The 26,254-nt window shown below is 39.6% G+C and overlaps 2 protein-coding genes and 2 long non-coding RNA genes across 8 annotated transcripts; 1 reads left to right on the top strand and 3 right to left on the bottom strand.

Annotated features, from left to right (window-relative positions):
• Positions 1-515: 515 nt before the first annotated feature.
• On the bottom strand, positions 516-1,242 carry LOC134183442 (uncharacterized). Its single transcript, XM_062650976.1, has 2 exons — positions 1,136-1,242; positions 516-1,034 (listed from the first exon to the last, which is right to left on the bottom strand). Exons 1-2 carry the CDS (start codon positions 1,198-1,200, stop codon positions 653-655), a joined length of 447 nt encoding a protein of 148 aa, XP_062506960.1. The 5' UTR covers positions 1,201-1,242; the 3' UTR covers positions 516-652.
• Positions 1,243-1,304: 62 nt separating this feature from the next.
• Positions 1,305-17,297, bottom strand: LOC134183441 (uncharacterized). The gene is made up of 18 exons (XM_062650975.1): positions 17,200-17,297; positions 16,928-17,134; positions 11,432-11,519; positions 11,295-11,369; positions 11,124-11,218; positions 8,517-8,720; positions 8,427-8,463; positions 6,741-6,820; positions 6,444-6,524; positions 4,024-4,135; positions 3,882-3,958; positions 3,209-3,275; positions 3,050-3,138; positions 2,729-2,802; positions 2,511-2,664; positions 2,342-2,451; positions 2,210-2,283; positions 1,305-1,546 (listed from the first exon to the last, which is right to left on the bottom strand). The coding sequence occupies exons 2-18, from the start codon at positions 17,057-17,059 to the stop codon at positions 1,485-1,487; spliced, it is 1,611 nt and encodes a 536-aa protein (XP_062506959.1). The 5' UTR covers positions 17,060-17,134; positions 17,200-17,297; the 3' UTR covers positions 1,305-1,484.
• Positions 17,298-17,390: 93 nt separating this feature from the next.
• On the top strand, positions 17,391-19,062 carry LOC134183548 (uncharacterized). Of its 4 annotated transcripts, XR_009970524.1 has the most exons (5): positions 17,391-17,514; positions 17,590-17,664; positions 18,390-18,448; positions 18,645-18,766; positions 18,834-19,062. It is a non-coding gene; the product is annotated as an uncharacterized LOC134183548 (long non-coding RNA). The 4 variants fall into 4 exon arrangements; XR_009970525.1 differs by lacking the exon at positions 18,390-18,448; XR_009970523.1 differs by having other exon boundaries at positions 18,390-18,766.
• A 255-nt stretch (positions 19,063-19,317) lies between these two features.
• LOC134183354 (uncharacterized) lies at positions 19,318-26,254 on the bottom strand. Of its 2 annotated transcripts, XR_009970485.1 has the most exons (3): positions 26,004-26,254; positions 20,219-20,334; positions 19,318-19,558 (listed from the first exon to the last, which is right to left on the bottom strand). It is a non-coding gene; the product is annotated as an uncharacterized LOC134183354 (long non-coding RNA). The 2 variants fall into 2 exon arrangements; XR_009970484.1 differs by lacking the exon at positions 20,219-20,334.

The raw sequence follows: 26,254 nt of genomic DNA, 5'->3' as shown, positions 1-26,254 counted from the left end.
GAAGTGTACAAGTAAAGCAAACAAGCAAATAGGAATTTCATTACAGTATATTTACATAACAACACATCATGTACACATTATTACTCTATTACATTTAGATTAAAAGCAGATATTGATGAGCTATAAAATTTTTGTATTGGCCGTTACTTACTTTAATAAATTATCAATTAATTAATTAATCGAACAGTATGTTGTCAATTAAAGGCCAATAATGATGTAGAACTGTACAAGTAAAGCAAACAACAAACAAATAGGAATTGCCCATCAAACAGTAAAATTGTCCAATCAAAAATCAAGTTGGCATATGGTAGTGTAGGCGATTAGTTTAATTAACCTTGATATTTCACAGTCAGTATGGTACAGTAATGACAAGCAGTAATACTCCCTAGTCCAAGGCCATATCTCAACTTCAACAGTAAATTGTAATCATAACTTCCCACAGCTAATCTTCCCAATAAATTCTCCACATATGCAGTAGTACCACATGCAGTATCACAATCAACCAACAACCTCAATGCAAGCATATCCTGATATCTTTCCTGTCATAAAATCCTTTGATGAACACAACCTAACACTAACCCATCTCTAACACTAAACTGTCTCTAACACAACACACTTTTTTAATTCTAAATTCTTCATCCAACTGTAGTTACTATGTGTACATCAGTTCCGCCATGTGTGACATTTCCTTAGGTATGTGCAAATAGTTATCTAGATAGGCAGCTAGCTCATTAACAGACACATTGTTAGGTTGAACGCACTCCTCTCTACAACTCTTCATTCTTGTCACAGATCTCGCAACGCAGCGAGACGAAAGTTTACTGTGGACTGGACGACTGATGTACGGTATGGCACGGCGAGTGAAACACTGTTCACGCTGATCCAACTGGCGGGTCGCGTGACGCGTTGTAGTGTAACATTGTTCTGTCTTTCTCTGTTTCGTTACTGGGGACGTTTTGAGTTTCTCATCCTCAGAAGTTGTAGGAATACTTCTCCACTCATCGCGTATAAACTCGTCCGTCTTGTGACCGTCCCTGTAGACAAGACAGATACCTCGGTACGCAACTAATATGCAACGTCATCATCGGTAACCTATTAAGGCCCCAATATTTTTCAAAATATAAACTCGCCTAACCGTGACTGATCTACAGTAAGTCTTTTAAAGCTTCGTCGTATATCTTCTGTAGGAGAAGACGCCATGTAATCGGGATAACAACAGAATTATATTACATCATATAACGTGCGCTAACACGGCATGCCTCGGAATCTTACACATTGTCCGCGCATCCATATGTACATAAGTGTGCTATGCTACTGTACTCAAACTGGTCTACCATATTACTAAAACGCTACAAACGAGCTATGTTGTATGTCCTAAATAGGAAGACCATAAACGAACCAACTGTTGCTAGAAATACATTACAATACACCTTGGATAAGAAACATACAGCTCAAAAAGAGTCAATTGAGACTTCCCTGACTATTTATAAAATCTGCAATGACCTCTCAATAGCCAATGCGAGATCATAATCATCTTGAGACATACCTACACAACATAACATCTTAGCATACTGTGAATGTCAATTAACACACTGACAGAGACACAGACTCAGTGCATGAGTACAAATATGTTAATTATACCACAAAACAATACACAATGGGTGAATCCTACAATAAGATCGCTATCATATCTCAAACAAGGTATTTGTGCAATACACAGATCTTTGAGGCAGTGCTGACTAGCCACCAGAAGTCTGGCCTGAGACTGGACATCAAGGCCCACAAGTACCATCCGCTGTATGCTGTTCTTGCTGGGCCAAATATCTTGTCCATCCCTAGTCAAAGATCAAGTACTCAAGTTCTATGTCTGTGCCCAACCTGAATTGACTTTGTGACCCAAAGTTCCCAGTGTTTCCACTCACCAAATGTGTCTGATGATGTGAGTGTGTGTCGGACCATGCATGCACAAATGTGCACGTGCCCACACATCTGTGCTCACGCACGCATGCACACACACACACACACACACACACACACACACACACACACATGCACACACACACACACACACACACACACACACACACACACACACACATCACCACCACAACCACCACCCTCACAACCACCAGAGCTAATAATTTCTTTTCAGTATGCAACTTGCAGGTTGAAATCATCACTGTCATCTGATACAACATACAACACTTACGTGTCCTTCGTATAGGTCGTGAAGCATTTGTTGAAGTGTTTACTTGCCTCATTGACTCAAAGTTGATTTTATATCTAAGACAGAATGCTGTAATCAACATACCAACACAGTTGTTGTTCTACTAGATCTGACTCGAATTTGCCATTAACCATTTTGCAAACAGCATTTGGATTTTGACCATATATCTCTTCCAATTTCTTCAGGTTATCTTCTGTATACGTACGCCACTGGCCCTGATTGTCCTGTTTGTATATACACACATTTTATATAATGTATATCTATAAAGAAATTCACTCTCCACCTGCCACTGCCAGCAATACTTTCCTTGATCTTCCACTGGTGGTTTACGTGGAGACGATCCACTAACTGGTGCTTTAGGAGGAGATAAAGATGGCATGATGTTAAAACTTGCAGTCTTTATGACAGCTGATATTCGTGTATGAGACATAGACTGACTGTTGAGCATCATTATTGACATACCAAAATATCAAGAAAAGTGAGGAAACCTAATCAACTTACTTTGCCAACTGCAAGTCATATTTTCCATCCTTTCCATTCCTGTAATGTCCTCTAGTTCCACCTGGCCATCGAACCTGTCGACAGCTCAAGTTAGACTACAAGCACACATTATGAATGGATGACAATATAAAGACATTATAATAGTCAAACTCTAAAGTGAATACATGAGACCTCTAGATATGTAATTCGCTACAAAACCGTATCATACTTCATCAGCAAGTAACCTAATAGACTATTGGCAAACTAAGTCAACAATTTCAATGGACACAAAAACAGAAGTGTAGATCAATAAATTAACAAACTGTTGGCATGTACACTCACTCTGACAGACTTGCTACTACGCTCCACACGATATACAACACCAACTTGGCCTTGTCCACCATCCTGTGTGCCCCACTGCCAGTCTCTGCCTAAATTGTATTGGATCAAAAACATAACAAGTCCCAATGCTTGTCACAACAAGTATCATAAATACATTACCTCTTACAACCATACATCCTGGTTTCACTTCAGCAATACTGGCCACAACTCGAGGTTCATCAACAATCTGACCAAAAACACATTTACAAACTATAAAACCATTATCATGTAAATACTATTAGAAATATGATTAAACAGTTCCCTGCTACATGTTTGTTAGTAACTTAATTAAGAAGCTACTCTTCTCAACTCAACAGACACAACAGACCCCTGATGCATCTTTGCATATTTCGAAAACCAAGGAAAGTCAAAGAACACGTCAGCCTTACATAAAAGTATGCCATTAGCTGATCATTCCTTGGTTTTAATAGAAAATACAACCCACAGTTTAAGAAAGTAATCCATAGACTGAAAATAAGGCAAAAGTGTTAGTTGTTAACTTTCACACAAGCAGCAGCAAGTTTCAAACATAGTGAAACCATTACATCCATCAAGTTCTATGTAATTAAAATATTACAATTTCTTAATAACCACATGTATACATGCTTCTCGCAACTGTTGTACATCAGCAAAGTAGAGTTCCAATTAAGAGAAAAAATTTCACCTTCCCAACTCTTCCACTACCAACAAGAATATCACTTGCACTGCATGTATGTTTAATTGTGAATGTCAACAAACAGAAAAGACAACAGCACTAGCCACCTTAACACGTACATCTATAGACTACACTCACTTTCAAGTCATAACATCCTTCTGCTCCCATTCTGTAGTGATTTTCATGCCCAGAGTCCCATTCCACTTCAACGACTCCTGTCCATCAAGTGTAGAAAAAGTGCTACATTAATAATTACAGTCTCTCACACTATAACTATCACCTCTTCTGTCATGTTTAATGACTGTTCCACACATGTTGTTGCCCTGACTACCCCATTTCCAGTTTCGACCTCGTCGAACACGAGAACCATGTGGTGGCAGTCCATCAATAAACTAAGTTAAGGACAAAAAAACAATTATTGAATTTGATATATGCTGTTGCTGCAGTAATTAACAAGATTTGTAAAACAAGTCGAGATGTGCTAATTTCTGTCCTCAATAAGGTCTAACAGCTCACATGCACTATGCTTACAGTAATGCCTCAATAGACCAACCAAGGGACAGACGGACAACTGGAATGCAGGGCATGCACATATCGCTAGACTGTTACTTAGTGTGACAGTTAATGTCATGATGTCTTTGTATGCTTTCAAGAGGTATACCCAATAGAGATATAAGATGTTGACAATCACACTTGCCAGTCAATGTGTTCAGCCCCCTTCTCATACTGTACATCTGTCATTAGATTCAATGTGGATAACAGCTCAGGGTTTAGCACTTTAGTGCTTCTTCATTTTTCTATGAGGTATGAGTCAGGAGACTTTGTAAAAGCCACAAGAGCATACTCAAATGAGGCTTGATCGTCTCCAGCCTGCATGGAAAATTTGTCACTCCCCCCTCAAATGCTCCCATCGAAAGCATCATTTCGCATTTGGTCGTATGTGGCAACTACAAACAATGGACAAACAGCCAATTACAAACTGCCAACATTCAATAGAGAGCTTATCACCAAAACATTCCAAGAAATGTTTAAAAGTCACAATGACCTTGATGGAAATATGCAATTGAAACATTTCTGTTTGCAACAGCCAAAGCAAGCAATCATTTTCCTAGTTTACTAAAATTATACGAGAGCTAATAGCTAACTACACAACCAAAGCAACATCCATGTCCTGAATATGTTGAATCTTGCCATTTGACGACAACAGACAAGTTTAGCAGTGTTAAAAAACTGTAGTCACAACAACATGACTTCGCATGATTTTAGAAAGACTTTACAAGAAGTGAACTTCAAAGCAAATCAGTGCCTAAATACTTTGTTCAACGCAATCGTGGTTCTTCAGAGGGCACACAACAATAGAAACGAGACAGAAATCACAGGCTTCAATTATGGGTGAAAATGAATTTCCAATTTCTGTTTGCTTCAACCGCATTAATCTTAGAAGATATTTGACTAGTCTCGCGTAGCTGGACCCTTCCCTGCACCCTTCCGGCGGGAAAGGGTCTGGGGTATTCCTTTTATAGGTTTCTTCTGCCGCCGTCATCATCCAACCGCATTCCAGTGGGGTAAAGAGGTGTTTAAACGGTCTTCGGTGGGCTATCAAAATTTATAATGAACACGACAACACGCGTGTAGCAGATGTCATATTGTGATGCCATAGTTGTTTTAGCGTTCCGATAACAACAACACCTGCAGCAGTGAAACTCACAGTTTGCGCTCCACGTTCGTCTGAGCAACAGACGAGCAGGCGTAGCTAAAAAACTGACGTTAGTGAGGTATGAGTGCAGTTGGAATGAGCAATTAATTGCACAGATGCATGCATGCTCGTTGTCGTCGTCACATTCCAATTGCATTCACACCTCACTAACGGTGATTTTTCAGCTATGCCTGCTCGCCTTTTGCTCAGAAGCGTAAACTGCGAGTCTCACTGCTGCAGGTGTTGTTGTTATCAGAATGCTAAAACAACTACAACATCATGATATGACATTTGCTAGATGCGTGTTGTCATGTTTATTATGAATATTGATAGCCTACCAAAGACCGTTTAAACACCTCTTTACCCCACTGCAATGCAGTGGGATAATGATAGTGGCAAACAAACCTATATAAAGCATTTCCTCATACCCTTTCTCGCCGGAAGGATGTAGCGGGAAGGGTCTACCTACGCAAGACTTGTAGTATTTCACATCTTACTGCCATTCTAAATGACTAAGAAAATATAAAAAATTTAAATGGTTATACATACTGTCAATACTTGGTTGTCTGCTAGTGGTCGTGTCAAATAACTGTAAGGTATATCAGAGTCCAAGATCCACACCCTAACCATGCAATGTCTTCTAATTAATCACAAAGCCAATCATGCCACAAATCAGTGAAGTGCTGTTAGTGTTACAAAAGAAATTATAAAATGGGCTTTACCAGCTCTTGTTATAAATATAAAACTAGTAAGTTTTAAGGGCGTGTGTGCACGAGTGTGTGTGTGCACGAGTGTGTGTGTGCACGAGTGTGTGTGTGTGTGTGTGTGTGTGTGTGTGTGTGTGTGCGCGCGCGCGCATGCGCGTTCGCTCGCACATGCACCTACATGCCCACAAGTACCATTACAAGGGGGCTATGTATACATGTACATAAATTAATACAATTAGCATGTGTCGTTAGATAGTCCTGAGCCATTATTGTGAAAGGCTACTACTCACTACTCACCGGATCATCACCTCCAGACGCACCAGCTTCAACAATGGCCTCCAAGCAAAGCATCGCAAAAAGAAGCTGCATCAAACCATCCTGTAACCAAACCAAATCAATAGCAACAAATTTCTTCACATATTATGCAAGCAAACTAAGATGATCCAAAAGAATTCTAGCAACCAATTTTCAAGATATTACTTGTACTCGATAGTTTAATCCTTTTTGTCCTTCCTTGCACTGCCATTTGGACAGTATGTACTAACATGCTTTCTAAGTTACTTCTACTGGTAACAAAGCATGTGTAGTACTTACAAGTTCAGCATCTTCAACAGCTTCTCCCAGCTCCCTGAAGAAAGCCATCAATGCCATTCGTGATCTTAGCTGATCAAGATCTAATGTAGACAAAAATTGTAATACCAGTATTTCACCATTCTTATCAAACACATAGCAAACGTCATGTCAAAACTAACCCTATGTTGTACACTGCTATCTTATAACCATACAGCGGCGTAGCTATGACGGATTTGGGTGGCACAGGCCTCCCCACAATTTGTCTATATCGACATCAACTTGTAATACGGTTACGATTGCTCGGGTGTAGTATGCCACTGGATCAATGTTTCCTAAAGTGCATGTGGACAGTGGTTGCAGTGGGATCTAGACAAGATGCTAACAACAGTAGGATCTAAGTCAAAGATGTTCTATACTAGTGTTGTTATACACACGATGGTATGTCAACCGATTTCGATGACAGCTCATCAATAAATACATACATACATGCATACATTCAAGTATGCACAAAGGTTACATGTTTTCTGTTTGTATTGAAAGAGCACTTAATTAAGACTAGACTCAGTAAAACGTTTACATTGTAATCATACATACATCAATTTTTTTTATTAATTAAGAGATATCATTGCCACATTAACATATAGTTATAACTCCTTTTTTCCTTCTGTAAGTGGTCTCCAGTAGCTATTAATTAATGTCTTGATTTTCTGTCTTCCCATCATCTGTATTTTCATCCTCATGGTATGCCTAAATGTAGCCACTCAACCTTTTGTTGGGAGTAAAGTGGCAAAGAATACCGTCAGGCTTGGCGGTTTTGCAATCAGAAGGTGTAAAGAACTAACATCTAACAATATCGTCCCATGTAAATACACACTTACACAAATAAGTACGTAGATACATAATTAACTGCAGTCAAGCTATCAATCTTCAAATGTAAACATGCTCAGTGCCCCTCAATCACAGAATGCTGGGTATGCCACTGAACTCAGATGTCTACTTGATCCTAACAGTATATCTATTCTAAAATATTACTCTGACAGCACCTAAAATAAAGTTTAAGATAGATTAACTTAATAAAAACCTTGATGATCCTTAATTAATTAAGAGCGTTCCACCATAGAGCAATGATAGAATGTAGAAATTGCTTACATTTTTTGCACGTATCATTTGCCTTGTCATGGCTCTCCTTCTCTACTGTTTTGAACCAAAATGTGACTGAAAACAGTTTGACTTTAAAAACTCTACGCTGAACTAGAATCAGACACAGAGACAGCTATATGCCCGGAAGTATGACGCAGTGGAAAGGGGTCTCGCTACACGAGACTAACTTCAAGCTCTGTTCTTGTTGGTAGAAACAAATGCAATAGTGAAAGATCCACGAGAATGATACTGTGATACATCATCCAATATTGTTCCAGGTGACATGGCCGAATTAAAAGATCAACCGAGCTTTATTAAGAGAAAAACACTAATAAATTGAAAGCAGTTAGTACTATCACTTGTATTGTATCGTTGTGACAGTTCCCTTAAAGCACAACTGATATCAACAGAAAATTTGAAAGTCCTTTCATTCGCTTATACAATACAGTGTACTTAATGTAAACATAATTTCCCAGTTTTCTATTCCATATGTCTTTAGGTCTGTTAGCTTAGTTTAATTTCTACAGTAACAGCAACTTACTAATTATGCAAACATACATAACGTACCTGATGCAAACTTGGCAGCAAATCTGATTAACAAAACCTTTAAAATATTCTGTCAATAACAGCCACAATAGACGTGAATCAAGTTCTAACCTGCTTCCTAAAAAACGAGCTCAGTTCAGCAACATTCTCAACAATGACAAACATTCCTTTTGTCATTTTGGCAATCGCATCAAGCAGTGATGGATCACAGTCACCACATCCCACACAAGCAATCGGTACTGGGTGAGGCAAACCACACTCACGCCATCCCGATGGACTGAATGCTTTAGCTGCTGCAATAACTTTCACACGAGCCTATACAAAAAAGCAAGAGCCCTAAATCTATAACATTCAATTATTACTGATATACCATATTGTTATAAACTGCTGCATACTGTTTTAGATTTTTGACAAACAATGAGTTCACCATTCTTAGCCATACACTGAGCATCAACAGCCAGAGCATAACATTTCAACACAATACATTACCATTGTAGCTGCATTCACAAAATCAATGCAACTATTAAAAGGTTTGAGAAGGTGAGTCGGAATTTAAAGCAAAGTAAACTGCTTACTACTTGCCATTATATCAGGCGATTGAAGAACCAATTTCAATCATTTCAAGGCATTTTCAATCATTCCTCCTTTAAGGATTTTATGTTCAACTTTGGCCCAAAAATGTAGAGAGTCTGTCTGGATATGGAGATTACCAAACTTCAGCTGAGACTGAGTGGCATGGGCTGAAAGACTGTTAGAAGGAAAGTGCTTGCTGAACCAAGACTGCAACAAGGAATATCATCTCTTTAGGAAGAATTTTGCACACAGCAAATGAGAATTCCACAACATTTTAGGGAATATTGAAATAGTGTTGCTGTTCCCAATAGACAAAACAAGTGTGGAAGAAATTCCCAATAATGGGAAGGGTCAAGAGTGACTAAAATCTCAACTAAACCCTAGCTTCAACTCTCAATGACTGCTAACTGCACAATCATCAAGCAGTATTACAATGAAAGCATTTGTACCAAACAGTGCCATTAGGTTATAGTGGCAGTCAAGTAATCAGCATAGAAGACGTTCGGATGCGTATCTTCATGGTCCTCACCAAAGAAGACAACGTTCTTTAGAAGATGTTAACACCACAACTAACACTGAGAGTGACTAGACTAGACTAAACTAGCTGAACAGAAGTCAACAAGTCATCATCAGGTTAGATTGGATTACGGGTAAATTTTATAGCGAACAAGACTATCCTAAAATTAGATTTTTCTTGCAGATTAACTGTCACTAGGGTTGAAGACAAGCAAGGGAAAGTAAGAATTACTGTAAATCAACAATATTTTGTAAGCATCTAACTTCCATAAATTTCATAAGCGATCTCAGATTTTTTACTAAAGTTAAATGCTTACTAATATCTGTCAATCTACATTTTTAGCGACACTTTGCATAGTGTAATAATCATCACGTGTCACCCCTGCCAGGCAGACTGACACCTAGAGCTGGTGAAACAGGACACATGCCTAGGCAATAGCAGATACTTACACATGATGCTGTGGTATTGACATGTCCGTACCTGGACACCTGGTGAGATACTGCTTAGCAGATACTTACGCATGGTGCTGTGATTTCTATTCTGCTGATTTGAAAAGTGGCTATGTTCATCAACACTTACGAAAGTTGGCTGCTTACGAAATGGCAAATTTGGACATTTACAAAAGTTTTCCGCTTACGAAATTTGCCGATTTACAGTATGTAACTTGTCCAGTGGGCAAGCTGTCTTCCTCCTATATTTCAAACCTGGAAGTCCATGCAAATTACAATGCACATTCTTCATCCCTAGCCTCATACCCAGACCCTCTTGCCCGCTCACCAAAGAGGGCCCGGTACCCGTTCTTTTCGCATGTGCACATAAATTACCATGAAATCAGGGTAATGCGTGCAAAATGGCAGCGAAACAGCTTCCGTGTTCAGTAGTGACTCGCCTTTCTCAGCGGCCGTACTGTACACATGTTCAAAGGCCTAGGAGCCAGTGTGCGCTTAGCTAGAAAGTGATTCTTCACGTGCACGGCACTGTAAAGGTGATGCATCATCTCTGGTGATGTTTTTGTCCGCTTTCTTCAACTTAGATGCCAGTCTTGGTTGTCATGTGCCTGCACCCTCAATTCTGCTGCAGCTCAAATGCACCGAGCACCGTGCTGGCAGGTCTGTGTGGAAGACCATTTGTCGTACAGATAGACACCAAAAATAGGCTGCAACTTCTGCTGCAGTCCTTCTGAGTAAACAATCACTGTAAACAGCCTGACTGCAGTACGAGTAGACATCAATGAACAACAAACTCGACACTCCAAACAGCTGCCACAAAAATAAGGTCTAAAATCGTCTAGTTAGATCATTTGACCTTGGGTCTAGGTCTATGGCTTCATCCACTACTGATGCACGAAAGCTGTTTTGCTGTGCTGTTCGTTGCACGTGACATTATCAGCTCGAGATTCTAAACAACATGGGTTCTGCATGCGTGTATACCTTACCTCAATTTCGAAGTAATTTATGCATGTATGCACAAACAACGTGTACCAGGCCCTCTCCTCCGGGCCTGGGTACAACACTAGCTTCACTCCATATAAAACACATAACAGTACATAATAGTACAAAATAAACAAACAAAAAATTAGATGCAAGAGCAAGTAGAAAACAAACAAAAAGAGAAAATAGAGTCCATACCTCATCAGTCTCGCCCTTCTCATCTGTTGGCAATCCATCAGTCATTAGTATAACTCTTGGGGTGAGTGGTCGGCCACACACTTTGACAACACCACCTACATACGCATGTTTTATCCAACTACTCAATCTCACAATAACAATAAATACTATTCTACAATCAACTAGACAAACCGTTTGTTATAATTTCCTTCAATGATTCCATCAGACCATCAAACATTGGAGTTCGACCTCCTGGTTTTAAAGAGTCTATAACAACAGTTATCCTCAATTACAAAAGGTTGACTAAATCACACTTACTATAATCTCACCAATAGCTCTACGACACTTGTTGTAATCATTCGTCAAACTCTGTACAACCCTTGCCTTTTCCCCAAACTCCACAACTGCAATGTTCTCCTAAAAATACACATAAACGCTAAATCAACCATGTTGTATCAAAATCACATACTGCAGTTCATTCTCAAAATCTACAAGATATACTGTATCCACTCTTGTATCATCCCATTATCCATTAAGCCACCATCCCAACTTTGACCCAGCAGCTGACATTTTTGGTGCTCCTAAGCTCCACTTAATTAATAGGTTTACTTGAGTTAGCGCATAGTTTTGGACATTATTCAGCATTTGAGAATTGAGTTGACAGTCATGCCAAGAAAATTTGCTCTTTTTACAGTAGAAAAGAAGTGCCTCATCATAAAAATGGCATCGTCAACATGGCTCAGTAGTGTCAAGGACAGCAGCAAGTAAGGTGTCGGTTGAACATTACATCCCTGATAACATCTTGATTACCCCTTCTAAAAGCGGTTGGATGACACATAAAACCATGATGTACTCGATGAGCAGGATTTGGGGCAGTACAAAAGATAATGTGTGCCACCTACTTGTTGTTGATGAAGTACAAAGTTCACAAATGCAATTAAGTCTGAGCAGACGCTGCAAGTAAGAACACTGACCTTATGTACAGCAAACTTGAGTTGAAGTAATTAGTCAAACACTTCCGCCAATTAACACCTAAAGTTGTCATATCTTCCAGCAAGGCCCCATCTCATACTTCACAGACTAAGCTGATGTGCCATGGAGAGTGGGATGATACAAGAGTAGCTATGGTAGTACAATGAGCAACTAATATATATCAACAGTCATGAAACAACTAGTAAACTCAATCAGCATTTCTACCCATATACCCGTGGACAAGACTCAAGCTGAAAAAGGTTTACAACATAATCAGTTCATCTGGTATTTATTAATCTACCAATCACATGTAATGTTGGAGACCTTGTGTCATGTGTTTGTACTGTTGGGAACATCACTGAAGTTTCATTTCATGTACATATACAATCTACCTGTTTCCTAGTAAACATGACAAATAAACACAGACACAGACAAAGTTCTTAATATCTTCCATCACACACAAACATATAATCATGTGTAGTTATGCCCCTCCAAAACTCCAAAATGGGCGATTGTGGCATAGATAAAGTCAGCAGTGCATATTAATTAATACCCATGATGAAGTCTCACTGTGAATCCACAACGAGTCGCCGCGAATTCACTATGAAAATTCACAATGCACAAATCTGCTGTGAATCGCTGCAGATTCACTGCGGATTCACCATGGATGCGCTGTAACTCGTCGTGGATCCAATGCAATTTGCTGCGAAATGGCGACCAAACTTTGTGCGAATTCACCGCGAGACTTTCTCATAGAAACAGCTAGCTTTATGACAACCACAAATTTATTGTAGAATCAAATAATTGTCAGTATTCACTAACACGTTGCCTCAAATTACTACAACTAATTTTACAAATAGCATGTTACAAAATAGAATTCTGATCCAATATCCAGACTCATAAATGATATTTGGGGGCGGAGCTTCTACAGCATGCGCAACCTCGAGGGTAACACGCACCTTTCGCAGATCTCGCTGTACACAAAGTCAACGTTTCCGGCTCTGCTTCTGAACCGTAGATCATCTTGCCGTTGACTAGACTTTGTAAGTAAGTTCACTACTTACCATTTCATGCATCTTGTGAGAGACTTTGCCTGCGTAGAGATGCGTAGGAAGCCATTTCTTGAGTACGGCTTCTCGAGGGTAAGAGACTGCTGTTCACGCTGAAGACGCCTGATTCACACTCTGAACAGATACACGTGGAGTGGAAAGACAGACTACTCATTGCCTAGCGATGGAAGTTTTATCAGGTGAAGATTTTGCGGTAGGGGAACCCATTCTGGACGCACTGTGTGGCTGAATAGGACTGCTTGTTTCCCCCATCTAGCATTCTGGAACTGTGGAACTGTGTATCTTGTCGAACTAGAGTCTGCAAAAATTTGTCTGGCCTATTCAACCCTACATGGAAGGCGGTGAGCTCATGAGCTTACATCACTTGATACCATGGCCTGATTTTTTGTTTGCTATACAGAGTAATAGTCTTGGCTAATGGTTCAATCCAACTCCACACTGTATCAAGCACATTTCTCAACACAAAACTTGTAAAACTTGAATTTATCGTTTGGCAGTGTGTTCATCGAGCGATTCCTTGCAACTCAGACTTTGCAGATGCAAGGTCTTACTCGAAAACTCTAATCTTGTTTTCAAGTTCTACTATTTCATTTACTTGCTGTTCAATTATCCGACGTAAACCATCAGCTTCAGTCTCATTGACATTTTTGACAATCAACATCTTCACTTCTCTAGGATCACTAGACTATATACATATCTTGATCAACTGCACCTGCGGATGAGGTAGAACAGCCTCTGCTTTCTGATTTAGACATTACAGCTATGAAATAGCTAGTGTGTGTGTGTTGTGTTACTTTAGACATAACTGTTGCTGGGACTTGTAAGCTGGCAGTGCTAATAAATAGACTGTAGTGTACGTGTACTGTACTGTGTTCCGCATCAGTACCTATTGAGTACAAGTTATCACAGTAACATCTTCGACTTGGCCAATCACATATATACAGAAGCAAGTCAGACTGCCCAGAAACAACGCAAAACGTCCTACATGTCTGGTTACCCCAAATGGGTTCCCAGGTGGCATGATTTCACTCGCTAAACTAATCTATCACTAGACAATGAGTAGTTTGTGCTTCCACTCCACGTATATCTGTTCAGAGTGTGAATCAGATGACTTCAGCTTAAACAGTAGTCTCTTACCCTCGAGAAGCCGTACTCAAGAAATGGCTTCCTACGTGTCTCTACGCAAGCAAAGTCTCTCACAAGATGCACGAAATGGTAAGTAGTGAACTTACTTACAAAGCCTAGTCAACGGCAAGATGATCCACGGTCCAGAAGCACACCCGGAAACGTGGACTTTGTGTACAGCGAGATCGGAGAAGGTGCGTGTTACACTCGAGGTTGCGCATGCTCTAGAAGCTCCGCCCCCAAATATCGTCTATTGATGGCAGCACTGCCTACATTATGTATGCATGACATGCCCATGCAACACACTAACCATTGTTATCTTTACAATAAGATCACTCTGATCAAATCTCCTATTCCACTATCTGATCTGTCTTACAGTTGCCTACATAGATGTGATTCTCTAACAAATGCCACAGCTAAGCAATGTCAACATAACATAAGCTGTGCTTTGCAATAGTGATCAATAATTTGCTGCATGTCCGACATTACCCAAGCACGACAAAGTTGCATTAAATGTACATGTAGGCACACATACACACACATACATAGCCATGCTCTTTTGTTTCTACACCGGGAATTTGGTAAAAGTACTTTAGTGAAACTACCGATAGTAATGTTTTGTTTACACCGCTAAAAAGCGTTAGTATGTCACGTGCGTCTCCTGCTTATCCTGGCTTTTCCAAAACATCCTGGTATTTTCCGTGTCTCCCGGGTCGAAATAGTTTGTCTGACGAATGAAAGGCAGTCATTACAGATTTCAGCAATGTTTGCAGTGTGTCTGAAGCTAATGGTAAAATCATAATCAGTCTCTAACCTCCATCTTTGCTCACAAGCGCATGCGCTGCAAGTGAGCTGGTCCCGTGCAGTTGTAAAGGAGATCTAAAGCTAGTCGCTACCACCTTTAGAATCACTTTAGCCTAACGATTGTTAGTGGCAGTATAAACATTTTCTAATGACGTTCTAAAGCCCTTCTAAAGACAAAGTAAAGTTGATTAGCTCTGTAAAAACAGCCTTACGCCCAGTTCACAGTACGATGCTAGCACAAGCGTCCTGTGAGCATCCTGGACCCTGACGATGAGCGAGCATCAGCGTCACACTGTGAACATGTCAGCATCCGCGACTCTCGCAAGACGCCCTCCTAGCGTCCACAATGCTGGAGTAGAGAAAAGTTCTAATCAAGCGTCCTAGCTGGAAGTGACCCAGTGTCCGATGACATCACCTGCTCATTTTCAACCAATCGAAAGTCAGTCAGAGCAACTGGACGTATCCAGGATATTCTATATGTTCACATGGCATAGATGGAAGTTTCATTGAGTGTGTGTGTGTGTGTGTGTGTGTGTGTGTGTGTGTGTGTGTGTGTGTGTGTGTGTGTGTGTGTGTGTGTGTGTGTGTGTGTGTGTGTGTGTGTGTGTGTGTAATTTTCCTTGCGTTTGGCCAGTCCAGTCAAAGGACTACAAGAACCTAAGGATGAAAGAAAACGCTTGAGACTATGTAGCCTCAAACTTCCAGACCAGAGAGAGCGTGCAGCGTGCGAACTCTAGTCTAGACCAGAACGGTACTAAAATGATTTCGGAAATAGCCTTCTAAGCCAATCAGTGTCTTAGAACCGAAATGTCGGTTGTAAATTCTGATTGGTTTAGCAATAATTGGGTATGCTAAGTGCACTAACGCTGATTGTGCGTGTGTGAAATCCTCACGGGTGGCTAAGTGCATGCCAGAGCCGTGATAAAGACTCTGGTGCACGCACACATCTTAGTTTAGTTTCAGCTTCAGTTCTTCAATATTTTCAAGCTTGCGGTGACAGGACATGCACAGCAGCGTTGCTAGGCCATCACCTTTGGCAACTGGTCGAGTGGTAGTCTCACTAGTCGAGCAGTTAGACTAGCTAGCAGTCTGCCGAAGAATCAAAGAGTCATCGTTTCATGCTGTCCACCAAGGTATCGCCGCAAACACGGCAGACGTCTCTCTTTTTGTCCGTGAGATCTCATGGCATTTATAAATAATATGTTGATCTAGGTAAACCGATCCTACGCTGTTAGACTATCATTTAGAATCACTTGTGATAAGTACTTCCGAAATCATTGTAGTATCGTTGTGGTCAAGACTAGAGTTCGCGCTTCGTGTGCTCTCTGGTCTGGAAGTTCGAGCCTAGAGACTACGGTGCAGCAGCAACAAAAGCAAAACGTCGGCGTCCATGTCTGTCGCAAGTACATTGTACACACGTGCTTACTTTGCAGTGCCAGACCACTGTCACAGTGTGTTCTTTGTGCAATGGACGCTCGTCAGATGCAATACTGTGTGAATGGTACAGTGCCAGCGTCTTCGCTGACGCTCCTGTGAAAGTCCTTGTCAGCGTCCAGGACACTCACAAGACACCAGCGTCATACTGTGAACCAGGATTATGTCACATTCTTTCTCAAGTCACGTGACTTATACAAATCTCCTACTCAGTAACTGTATGACTGAAAATTGTAGGTTCAACTTCTCCCAAATCCAATGCAAACAAGGTAACAAAATTTTCCCCTTAGCAATCTGATGACATAGCACGTTGTGTTTAGGTCATCATTTTCAATGACGTCATGACACCGTAAATTTAGCAAAAAAAGTACATTTTACACAAAAGATCGCACTGCCATGCACCTACACAGATTAGACTACCTTTAAGTTTGATTCTCTTGCCGTCTCTTGAACACCGTCAAGAAAGACCTTGCAAGCTCTCTGAAGCTCCCGCATTCCTCGACCAGCCATCGAGCCCGAAGTATCAAGAAGCAGCACAGTGTCTAAAGGCATGGTGGCAGGTACAGCGCAGCGCTTCTAGTACGAGCAGAACACTGGAGTCGTAGTATGTATTTCCGGGTAGAATTGCTGCAGAAATAAAACCCTTTACCATACCGACAACCATACAGAAACGTTTGCAAAATACGTCGTACTTGCACTACGTGATTCGACAAAGAAAAGTAAAGAATAGACGATTTGCAGGAGTTCTTCCAGTACACGATACCCTATTGGTTCCCACGTCACACCCACTCTTACCCTCGGAGCACAGACTCTTACTAGTAGTCTACGCAAATTATTTTTTGGGTCCACTTCACACACATCCCGGATATATAGCCCGGATAAGATTAACTTGCACGTGCACAAAAGACCATTCTCACGTGCACAAATGGCTAGTAGTTCGAAATGTGAGGTGTTATGCTGACAGATCGTGAGAATTGCGCTTTCTCTGCAATCAGTTACCACACTGAGTAAGCAACAGTGGCTAGTGAAAGGAGAGCCCCAATATGGGGAATGTTGGTTGCTACAAACCGTTTTTTTTGCAGAAATCGACTTTCTCGAGAAACAATTGACTCCAGAAAAAGCTCTTCGTGATGCAACTATCATACAAGACGGCAGAGGTTTGTACATTTTGCTAGATAATTGATATTAGTTAATTAAGTAATTATTAATTTATTAGAATACAGTATTTAGTAACATTAAAGCACAATTTATGTATTTATGGTAGTATTTTTTAACCTTAAATGTGATTTAATAAATAGTAATTTATAATTTATATATATATATATATATTTTAGAGAGAGAAATAATATATTTTATAACAAACTACTAACAGACAAAACCGGCAAATCCCAAGCAATTATATCAGCATCTAACATTAATCTACTTTGTATCATGCGAGCATTAAAGTTACACAAATTAACAGACAGTTGTTGCATTACATTATATATATGGATAATGTGTGTTAAATACCCACGTAGGTGGGTTTATATAAATATATGTATTTCTAAATGTATATATATATATATATATATATATATATATATATATATATATATATATATATATATATGTATACTAGTAACTATTGCAGAAGAACCCGTTTTAATTAATCATGTACTCTGCTGTTACTGCAATTAATTTGTTTGCATAAGAAATGTATGGCAAACAGGTAGGATCACAGGAAGCTGTTGATCTGCACCATGGACAGTCTGTTGCCACAGAACACAGTTTTTCATTAGCCTTAAATAGAAGCAATCCATGATCCATTTTAACATAAAACAGGAATAACTTGTTCTGAACACTCATTCTGAAAACTCTAACTACAATCTGTTCCTCTCTATAGATCAAGGAATATGAACAATCCAGGACATTTGTTGTTGTGAATTCAGTTAATATGTAGTGGTGAGCTAATATTTAGTGGTGGAAGTTTTGATTGATGTCTACAGTCAATGTTATTAATTAAATTTATATCGTAAATGTCGATTGATTATTGCAGTTAATATTTATTGATTTAATACATTTCATATTTCTTTGATTAATTAACACAGTCAATATTGTAAATAGAGTCAACGTAACTTCTTTATTCTGGTTGTTGCAGATTCTAGATGAGTAACCTGGATAACTTCCATTGTTGCACCTGCCAGAAGACGAATTACATGTGTGGTTTAGGCATAATTCACCTATGTTTCGATTAATTAACATTTTCTGGATCTCGATAAGGTACTTGCATGCAATGTCTCAGTTGTATGTACTGCACTTGTAAGTCAAAGAAGGTTTGAATTTTTAGTTCATCTTTCGAGGTTCTCCACAGACTTACACAGAAAGTGCCTTTTCTTCAGGGAGCTGCCATGACCAGTTTTCTGAAGAAATGAGTGCAACTAAGTTTGTATAGCTGCATTGCATTTTGACTTGTAGTGCTTTTAGCTATTGTACTTTGTACATTTGATAGATTATTTGCAGGATCTTTTGGGAGACCAGCCATGCTGAAAGAGATTTCTGAATAAATTTGCAACATGATGGTGTATCTATTTATATCTATAATGCTCACTTAAACGATCTGCCATTCATTGTGTCCCTGGCTGTTAGCTTGGGAGTTGCTCTCAGATAGGGCTCCATATATGAGGGCTAGCTGTTACAGTAATTCTGGTTTCAAAACTTGATAAATACCAAAGGGCAGTGTTTCTTTACTATGATGAGATGGAGCAGTTGATGATGCGTATTCACAGTATCTTATACCATGCTCAAATTGACCACAAATAGAACTACGTATATACAAGCACAAAACATTATCATGTTACTTTGAGTCTTTCTTCAACATCTAGAGCGTACACTGTTATATCCAACTGGTAATGACTATAACTGGTTAAGATTGAGTTATGCGTATACAGCATTGTAAACTGGTAAACAAACGTCATAAATCTGGTAAGAAATGTCACAGCAGTCGCTAGATTTTGCTAGAGAGTACTTTGACATGTCATTCCCCGATCCACCTTCCAATATTCTTCACACATCCTATACACACAATGCAAAATATTAAGCATCTCATTCTTCAGGTAAATTTTTGAATCTCTCTACGCATTGTAGTGTTCTGTCTAAGTGACTAGATGATTTTAGTTAGCATTTCATGTCCCATTTAATTATGAGATTGTACATTACATGAACTAGTTACTTGTAATCACATGTACCACACATCCTTGCTAAGTACCTATAGCTAAAGCATGCTTCTTTTAAAGTGTGCCTACACTATCTTGTTTAGACAGTGTAGATATTAACCAACATGCATGAGAATTTGTTCCTGTCCAGAATACCACAAATTATATTAGCTCACCACTAGTCATGTTAACTGAATTCACAACTACAAATGTCGATTAGTAATACTCTGCCACCTAACTGCAGTAAAGTAATAAAAATACTTTGAGTTGAACAAGTTTGTTCCTTAATTTAATGTCCATACTCCTGTCTAAGTGGTGTCCTCCCACAGGTTATTCAAGAAGACAAGTGGTTCAACAAAGTCTGTCACATTCCTGACACTTTGAATCTTGAACTCTTGACCTGAGCAAGATACAGCAATTTCAACAAATTCTGTCAGACAAGCCAGCCTCTGCTGTGGCATTCGGTGACGTGACTACAGTAGCTACCAAATGCCTAGACTGGCATGTGACAGATGGTTACCTGATACACTGCTTGAAGGTATGGCACCGCTTCTCAATTGCTCATCACAAGATTGTCTTTGCCTTGTGCTATCCAAAGTTTGCTAATTCACGTTGAACACATCCATAGCATTAGCTCTGAACAACAGAAAGAAGATTAGACTTATATTCCTGATTGTCAATGTACAAATTGATGCCTTAACTGGATCTTCTGTTGCATTAAATACATTGATGAGTGGGAATCATTGGATAGTGGTTGCTTTAGATTCGAATTCAAAAGCTTCCTTCTATGGTGACCCATTGGGATATCCAGTTCCTACCAACTTGTTGGTAGAACTAATACAAACACTGGACTATGTAAGCACTGCCTTAGGTGAAAGAGTGGATATTCACGATTTGATTCCTATGCATAGGCCGACATTTGAAAAGATGGAAAACACGCATGATCAAGGCATTGCAAAAAAATTTCCCAATACAAACATGTTCTTCTCTTTGTGGGGTTATTGCCTTTGTTTTTGTGGCAGTTGTAGCATTTTCTCCAGAGAATCTGTGGGCACACATCTGTTCACCACACCTGTCCTTCTATGTGACAAAGCAAAACTCAAACTTTACCTTCAACCAGGGTTCTCCCCAGGATTTCAGGAAAGTGTAGCGCTAGCCCTTCCCTAAGACCACGCCCATCCAATAACGTCACGACAAAGTCCCAATTGCAATACTGATCTATTATCAATATATTAGACTTGCTGCTGAAAATCGTCTATACTAGTTGTTGTTTACAGGCTGTCAGCTATCAGTAACCCATTAGTTGGAAGAGTACGAATTTAGCACGGAAAGCTGTTGAAGTCAAGATATTGCTTTGACTTGCAACCATGCATTGACAAACCTGTTAACTAGTCTACTAAGTAGCAGTGCACGCTTGCTAGATACACAATGTGACACAATTGAATGCATAAACACAATGACATACTATTTATTCGTAATCATTGCTTCAAACAGTGACTGAGTATATACCCTAAGGTTGCTGCTACGTTAGAGAGTAATAAGCAAAATTGTGTTCAATCTTACAAGCTGTCCACTATATAATGAAATTATGCTGACTCTGTTACAATATTGTAATGCACCTGTTCCTCTTGGAAGCCCACTCCAGACATGCAGCGTTAAAGTCAAAGTCTTCTAAACAGGGACCTTCAATAGAGATAAACAGCAGCTGCACTGTGATTTTGTTGCTCAGACAGGGTTTCTCAGAGGTGTCTTTATTCTATTCAGTTCAGAAAAGCCCTCTCACAGTCAGCAGTGGAAGCAGGGATTAGATGGGCAATGGCTGCAAGGTTACAAATGTTTGGAAACACTAAGGAAAGATTCTCTTTTCTTCACAATTGTAGCCATTACGTCTTGTTCTGTATGGCAAAGAATTTGCACTTTGAAGTGGCACAGCCATTGGAATCTGACTGGAACAATTTTTGCAAAGTGGTCAATCAGCGGTCCTATTCAGTATTGGCTTTCTTCAAGCCACCTACTTAGTAAGCAGGTTCTAAACATGCAAATTACATCATTAAGATTACGTTTCCTTCACATGCACTTGCTATCCCGTATTTGGAGCATATCTAGACAATCTCAAATCACTGATCCCTGAACGCTACGCTCAAACGCCCTGGGGAGAACCCTGCTTCAACCAAGCCCTTATACTCACTACCTGACGAATACCTTATCGCCAATCAGTATGGCTGCTTTCTGATCAAATTAAAATTTCAAATATCCTAGATAAGTCCATATTAGCTGATGAAAACTTGCAGTCTCAGCAAATCCAAAGCCACCATCTCAAGCAACCTGAATGCCAGAAGCTTTGCTTAAGTCTGAGTAAAACTTTCACGACCAAAGTTTCAGGAGAAAATGTAACTCTTCAGCAGCTTCACCATGCAAAGCAACTACTGATTGGCCCTCCTGCTATATGCCTGACAAAGCAAACAAAGTTGGTAGAAAAAATTTAAACTCTCGCTAAGGCCGTTTCAGCTGGCAAGAGGAATCCTTTCTTTTCTAATGTAACCTGGTGCACTTCTATTGAGAGTCATTCACAGAGTACAGAAGCTGACAATGTCAGTGAAACCTCCATGTCTGTAGTAGAACAACAGTCAGTTTATGTGAAGAGATGTACTTTAAGCACAAACACACTTCAACAATTTCAAACTACCAGTGAAGCCAATATAGAGCACTCACTTGATACCAAACAAGAATGCAAATCTGATTCAGGCCTCTCTACCAGTATTATACCCTTGCTCCCTCAGCGGTACAACTATTTTGTTGACTCTTATTGTCAGCATGAATTGGAAAGTTTCCTAGGAGCTGAAACAAGCAACTTTACTCTAGAAGCATGGACAAGTGCCAATTGTGACAATTGCAGCTGTCCAGTGGATTACACATTTTGAAGAGGTTTCAAAAACCACCTATCGAATCACTACAGGTTTCAAAGCAAAAGGATGGCGGCTCCTTTTTAAAACTGTTCGTCATTGTCATCATTACAGGAAACAAAATGTCACAAATGTCCACAGAAAGGAAGTGCAAACTAAAGAAAACCACCATACATTGTTCCATACAAGACAAAAAGTCAATGTGTCCTAGCACTTAATTAATAGTTAGGGTATACCCACCAGAGGCATCTACAATCTCAGACCACCCTGAATATCTTGCCTTAACAATCACATACCACCCAATCCACAGTGGTCATGTGCTCAGCTTTAGGCCAGTCACAGAAGCTGTGAAAAAAAGCAAAAATTAGTCTCTTTGAGTCTGGCAGCTCTGCTGCCTCTGCAAAACATGAATACTTGATCCAACTCCAACTGAAAAGTGATCCACGAGTAGTTGAGAGCACTCTTGCCGACAGAGCCATAACCCCAAATGTACGAGACATTCAACGCCTCTTTAGAAAATGGCAATCAGACAACATTGGACCAGAAGATGGAGAGGCTGTGTTTGAACGACTGCTCGAGGAAGTACAACGATACAACAAGGAACATGAAAAAGAGGGTGGGCGAGTATTTCTTCAACCTTATGAAGCAGCAGCTGCAATGAACATGGACGAACCTAAACCAAAAACCAGAAAGACTGATGCCATGCCCTTCCTTTTAGCTCTAGTCACTCCTCTCATGGCCAGAGTCCATGAAATGGTCACACAAAGTGCAAAGCTAGTCTTTTGTGACTCAACAGCCACTCTTGATAACTTGAACACAGCTGTGTTCATACTTAGCTGCGGCACATCAGTAGGAGCTCTACCACTTGCTGCAGTTATGACATCCAGTGAAGATGCTGTTACCTTGTCAGCAGGGTTTACAGCAATGTGCCACATACTGTCCAAGTGTGCATTTTTTTGGAAGAGGCCCAAATCTTGAACCACTAGCATTACTGACAGATGAATGTGCAAGCGAATGGATTGCTCTAAAGAGTACATGACCTCAAGCGGAATTACACCTACATGTCTTTCATTTTTTACAAACTATATGAAGATGGCTTGGAGCTCAAATTCTGGTATCTGTGGTACAGACAGAATTACCTGTATGACACTAACAAAACAACTTGTTTATGCCCCAAGTGAGCAAGCATTGACTGAAATTAAACATGAAGTAGACAAAAGCCCTTTTCAGACATTCAAAAAGAGACTAGGTGATTACTGGCAACAAAGGAAAGAATGGGCTGTGTGTTTCTGAAAGAGCTTTCCCACACGAGGCAACTATACTAACCATTATTCAGAGGCTATCATACGCATCAGAAAAGACATCCTTTTCCAAAGGAATAAAGCTTGGAATGTGGTACAAATGTTCAATCTTCTCACACAGACTCGCGAACTGTATTACCAGCGACGTTTAATATCTGTTGCCACAAACAGATTAGATCATTTTGTCTCTACAAGATTTACTGTGACAGGAGTAAAAGCGTACACCATTCCATCTGACGACATTGTTGCATCAGATGACCCAGACGTTTACACTGTTGTGAGTCAGTCAGATAAGAATACAATGTGGTAGTAGACTTACAACTGGGAGAGTGCACCTGTCCCATCGAAATGCAAAGTCAACCTTGCAAATACCAATTTGCAGCAGCAATGAAGTATCACAAAAGCAGTGTCAAAACTATCCCAAATAATTCACCTCAAGGCCGTCAGCTTTTTGCAGCAGTGGCATTAGCACTGCCAACCCATTTCCTTTTACAGTAGTGTCCACCAAAAAGCTGAAGAAGAACATCTAAAGTCTCATCCATCAGTATGAACTGGTCTGACGAAGATATCACACATTCCTTTGAAAAAACTGCTCCTTGTTCCTGTGAAACAACTGAAGTGGCAACTGCAGCTGACGACAACATTGATTTTAGCAATACATTTCAAAGAGATCAAGCACAACCAATTAACAGAGGAAGCTATGAAAAGTCAAGGGACGTCATTGAAAGAGTACTACAGGTCACTAAAGATATCAAGGACGGACTGCATGAAAGTCATGTCACAGACAGCTTCATAGCTGCAGTAGAAACGGTTTTGTTCCAATTATTGAAAACTACAAGGCAAAGGAATCCACTCACCTGGTACACAGTAGCGACTGCTTTCTGCTCTACACATGTTTGGTAAAGAGGTGGGAGTCAGAAAACAAAAGAAAAAGATTCGAGTACAACCTATTGCTGTAGCTAGACGACACTTCAAGTCCTTTTCTACCCGTCCAGCATCAGCAGGACGTCCAAGTTTGTTCATGAAAGCCGAAACTACAACCAACACGTTCAACAGAAACATTATCCCCAAATGAATCCACCAGAGAACAAGGAGAAACTACAATCTGACAATAAGTTTGAAAACAAATACCCCTAATGCCATCTAAACTGTACAAGGATACAAGATTTTTGAGTTGAGGAAACTGTTTATGTTAATATTCCTTGATATAAAGAGAGAAACAGATTGTAATTAGTGTTCAGAATGAGTGTTCAGAACAAGTCATTCCAGTTTTATGTCCAGCAAACTGTGCACCCACTAGGGAAATAGGCATCTCCATTGTGTGTGTTTTAATTTTATTGTTAAAATGGATCATGGATTGATTCTATGTATTGTAAGCTAATGAAAAACTGTGTTCTGTGGCAACAGACTGTCCGGATCAACAACTTCCTGTAATCCAGCCTGTTTGCCATACATTTCTTATGCAAACAAATTAATTTCAGTAACAGAAGAGTACATGATTAATAAACAGGTTCTTCTGCAATAGTTACTAGTATATACAGTAGTGGACAAAAGAATTTGCCGGGTAGTTTTTGTTGTTGATTTTTCATCATATTCTGGACTACAGAATGGAAATAAGTGCTGATATGAGCAGAAATTGATAAGTTGGTTTGTTTTCAAAGGTTGTAATATTGTTTGCATTGAATATGCTTTGATAAGTTGTAATGTAAACTTAATTAATCTGTTTTAACTAGGTTGTAACAATAATCTTAATTAAATTGCAACAACCAACTGATTTAGACTCAATTCCGTACCAATTAGTCTTGATTTTCCTATTGCATGACAAACATTGACCAAGAAGTCGCTTTATTAATATTTTGTGCTTCCACCCAAACACAAACATCCTGAAAACCCTTGAAATTTCTTGCCTGGCAAATACTTTGTCCACTACTGTATATATACACATATAAATTATGAATTACTATTTATTAAATCACATTTAAGGTTCAAAAATACTACCATAAATACATAAATTGTGCTTTAATGTTACTAAGTACTGTATTCTAATAAATTAATAATTACTTAATTAACTAATATCAATTAACTAGCAGAATGTACAAACCTCTGTCGTCTTGTATAATAGTTGCATCACGAAAAGCTTTTCTGGAGTCAAATGTTTCTCGAGAAAGTCGATTTCTGCAAAGAAAACGGTTTGTAGCAACCAACATTCCCCATATTGGGGCTCTCCTTTCACTAGCCACTGCTGTTTACTGAGTGTGGTAACTGCTCGCAGAGAAAGCGCAATTCCCACGATCTGTCAGCATAACAACACATTTCGAACCACTAAATCATGCATGATCCAACATGCGTGCA

Source organism: Corticium candelabrum, chromosome 8, assembly GCF_963422355.1.
Source record: "Corticium candelabrum chromosome 8, ooCorCand1.1, whole genome shotgun sequence".
NCBI classification, from domain to species: domain Eukaryota; kingdom Metazoa; phylum Porifera; class Homoscleromorpha; order Homosclerophorida; family Plakinidae; genus Corticium; species Corticium candelabrum.
The sequence above is the reverse complement of the archived record's forward strand: the minus strand, read 5'-3'. Positions and strand labels throughout refer to the sequence as shown.

What these genes read in the sequence shown, in the direction of transcription:
- LOC134183441 (XM_062650975.1), bottom strand. Translation starts at nt 17,059, where the DNA reads ATGCCTTTAGACACTGTGCTGCTTCTTGATACTTCGGGCTCGATGGCT. An exon ending in TGCTGCCAAGTTTGCATCAG is followed by an intron (nt 6,821 to 8,426) that starts GTACGTTATGTA and finishes TGTCTACATTAG; the next exon opens with ATCTTGATCAGCTAAGATCA. An exon ending in CATTAAACATGACAGAAGAG is followed by an intron (nt 3,959 to 4,023) that starts GTGATAGTTATA and finishes CTTGATGGACAG; the next exon opens with GAGTCGTTGAAGTGGAATGG.
- LOC134183442 (XM_062650976.1), bottom strand. Translation starts at nt 1,200, where the DNA reads ATGGCGTCTTCTCCTACAGAAGATATACGACGAAGCTTTAAAAGACTT. An exon ending in CTTACTGTAGATCAGTCACG is followed by an intron (nt 1,035 to 1,135) that starts GTTAGGCGAGTT and finishes TCTTGTCTACAG; the next exon opens with GGACGGTCACAAGACGGACG.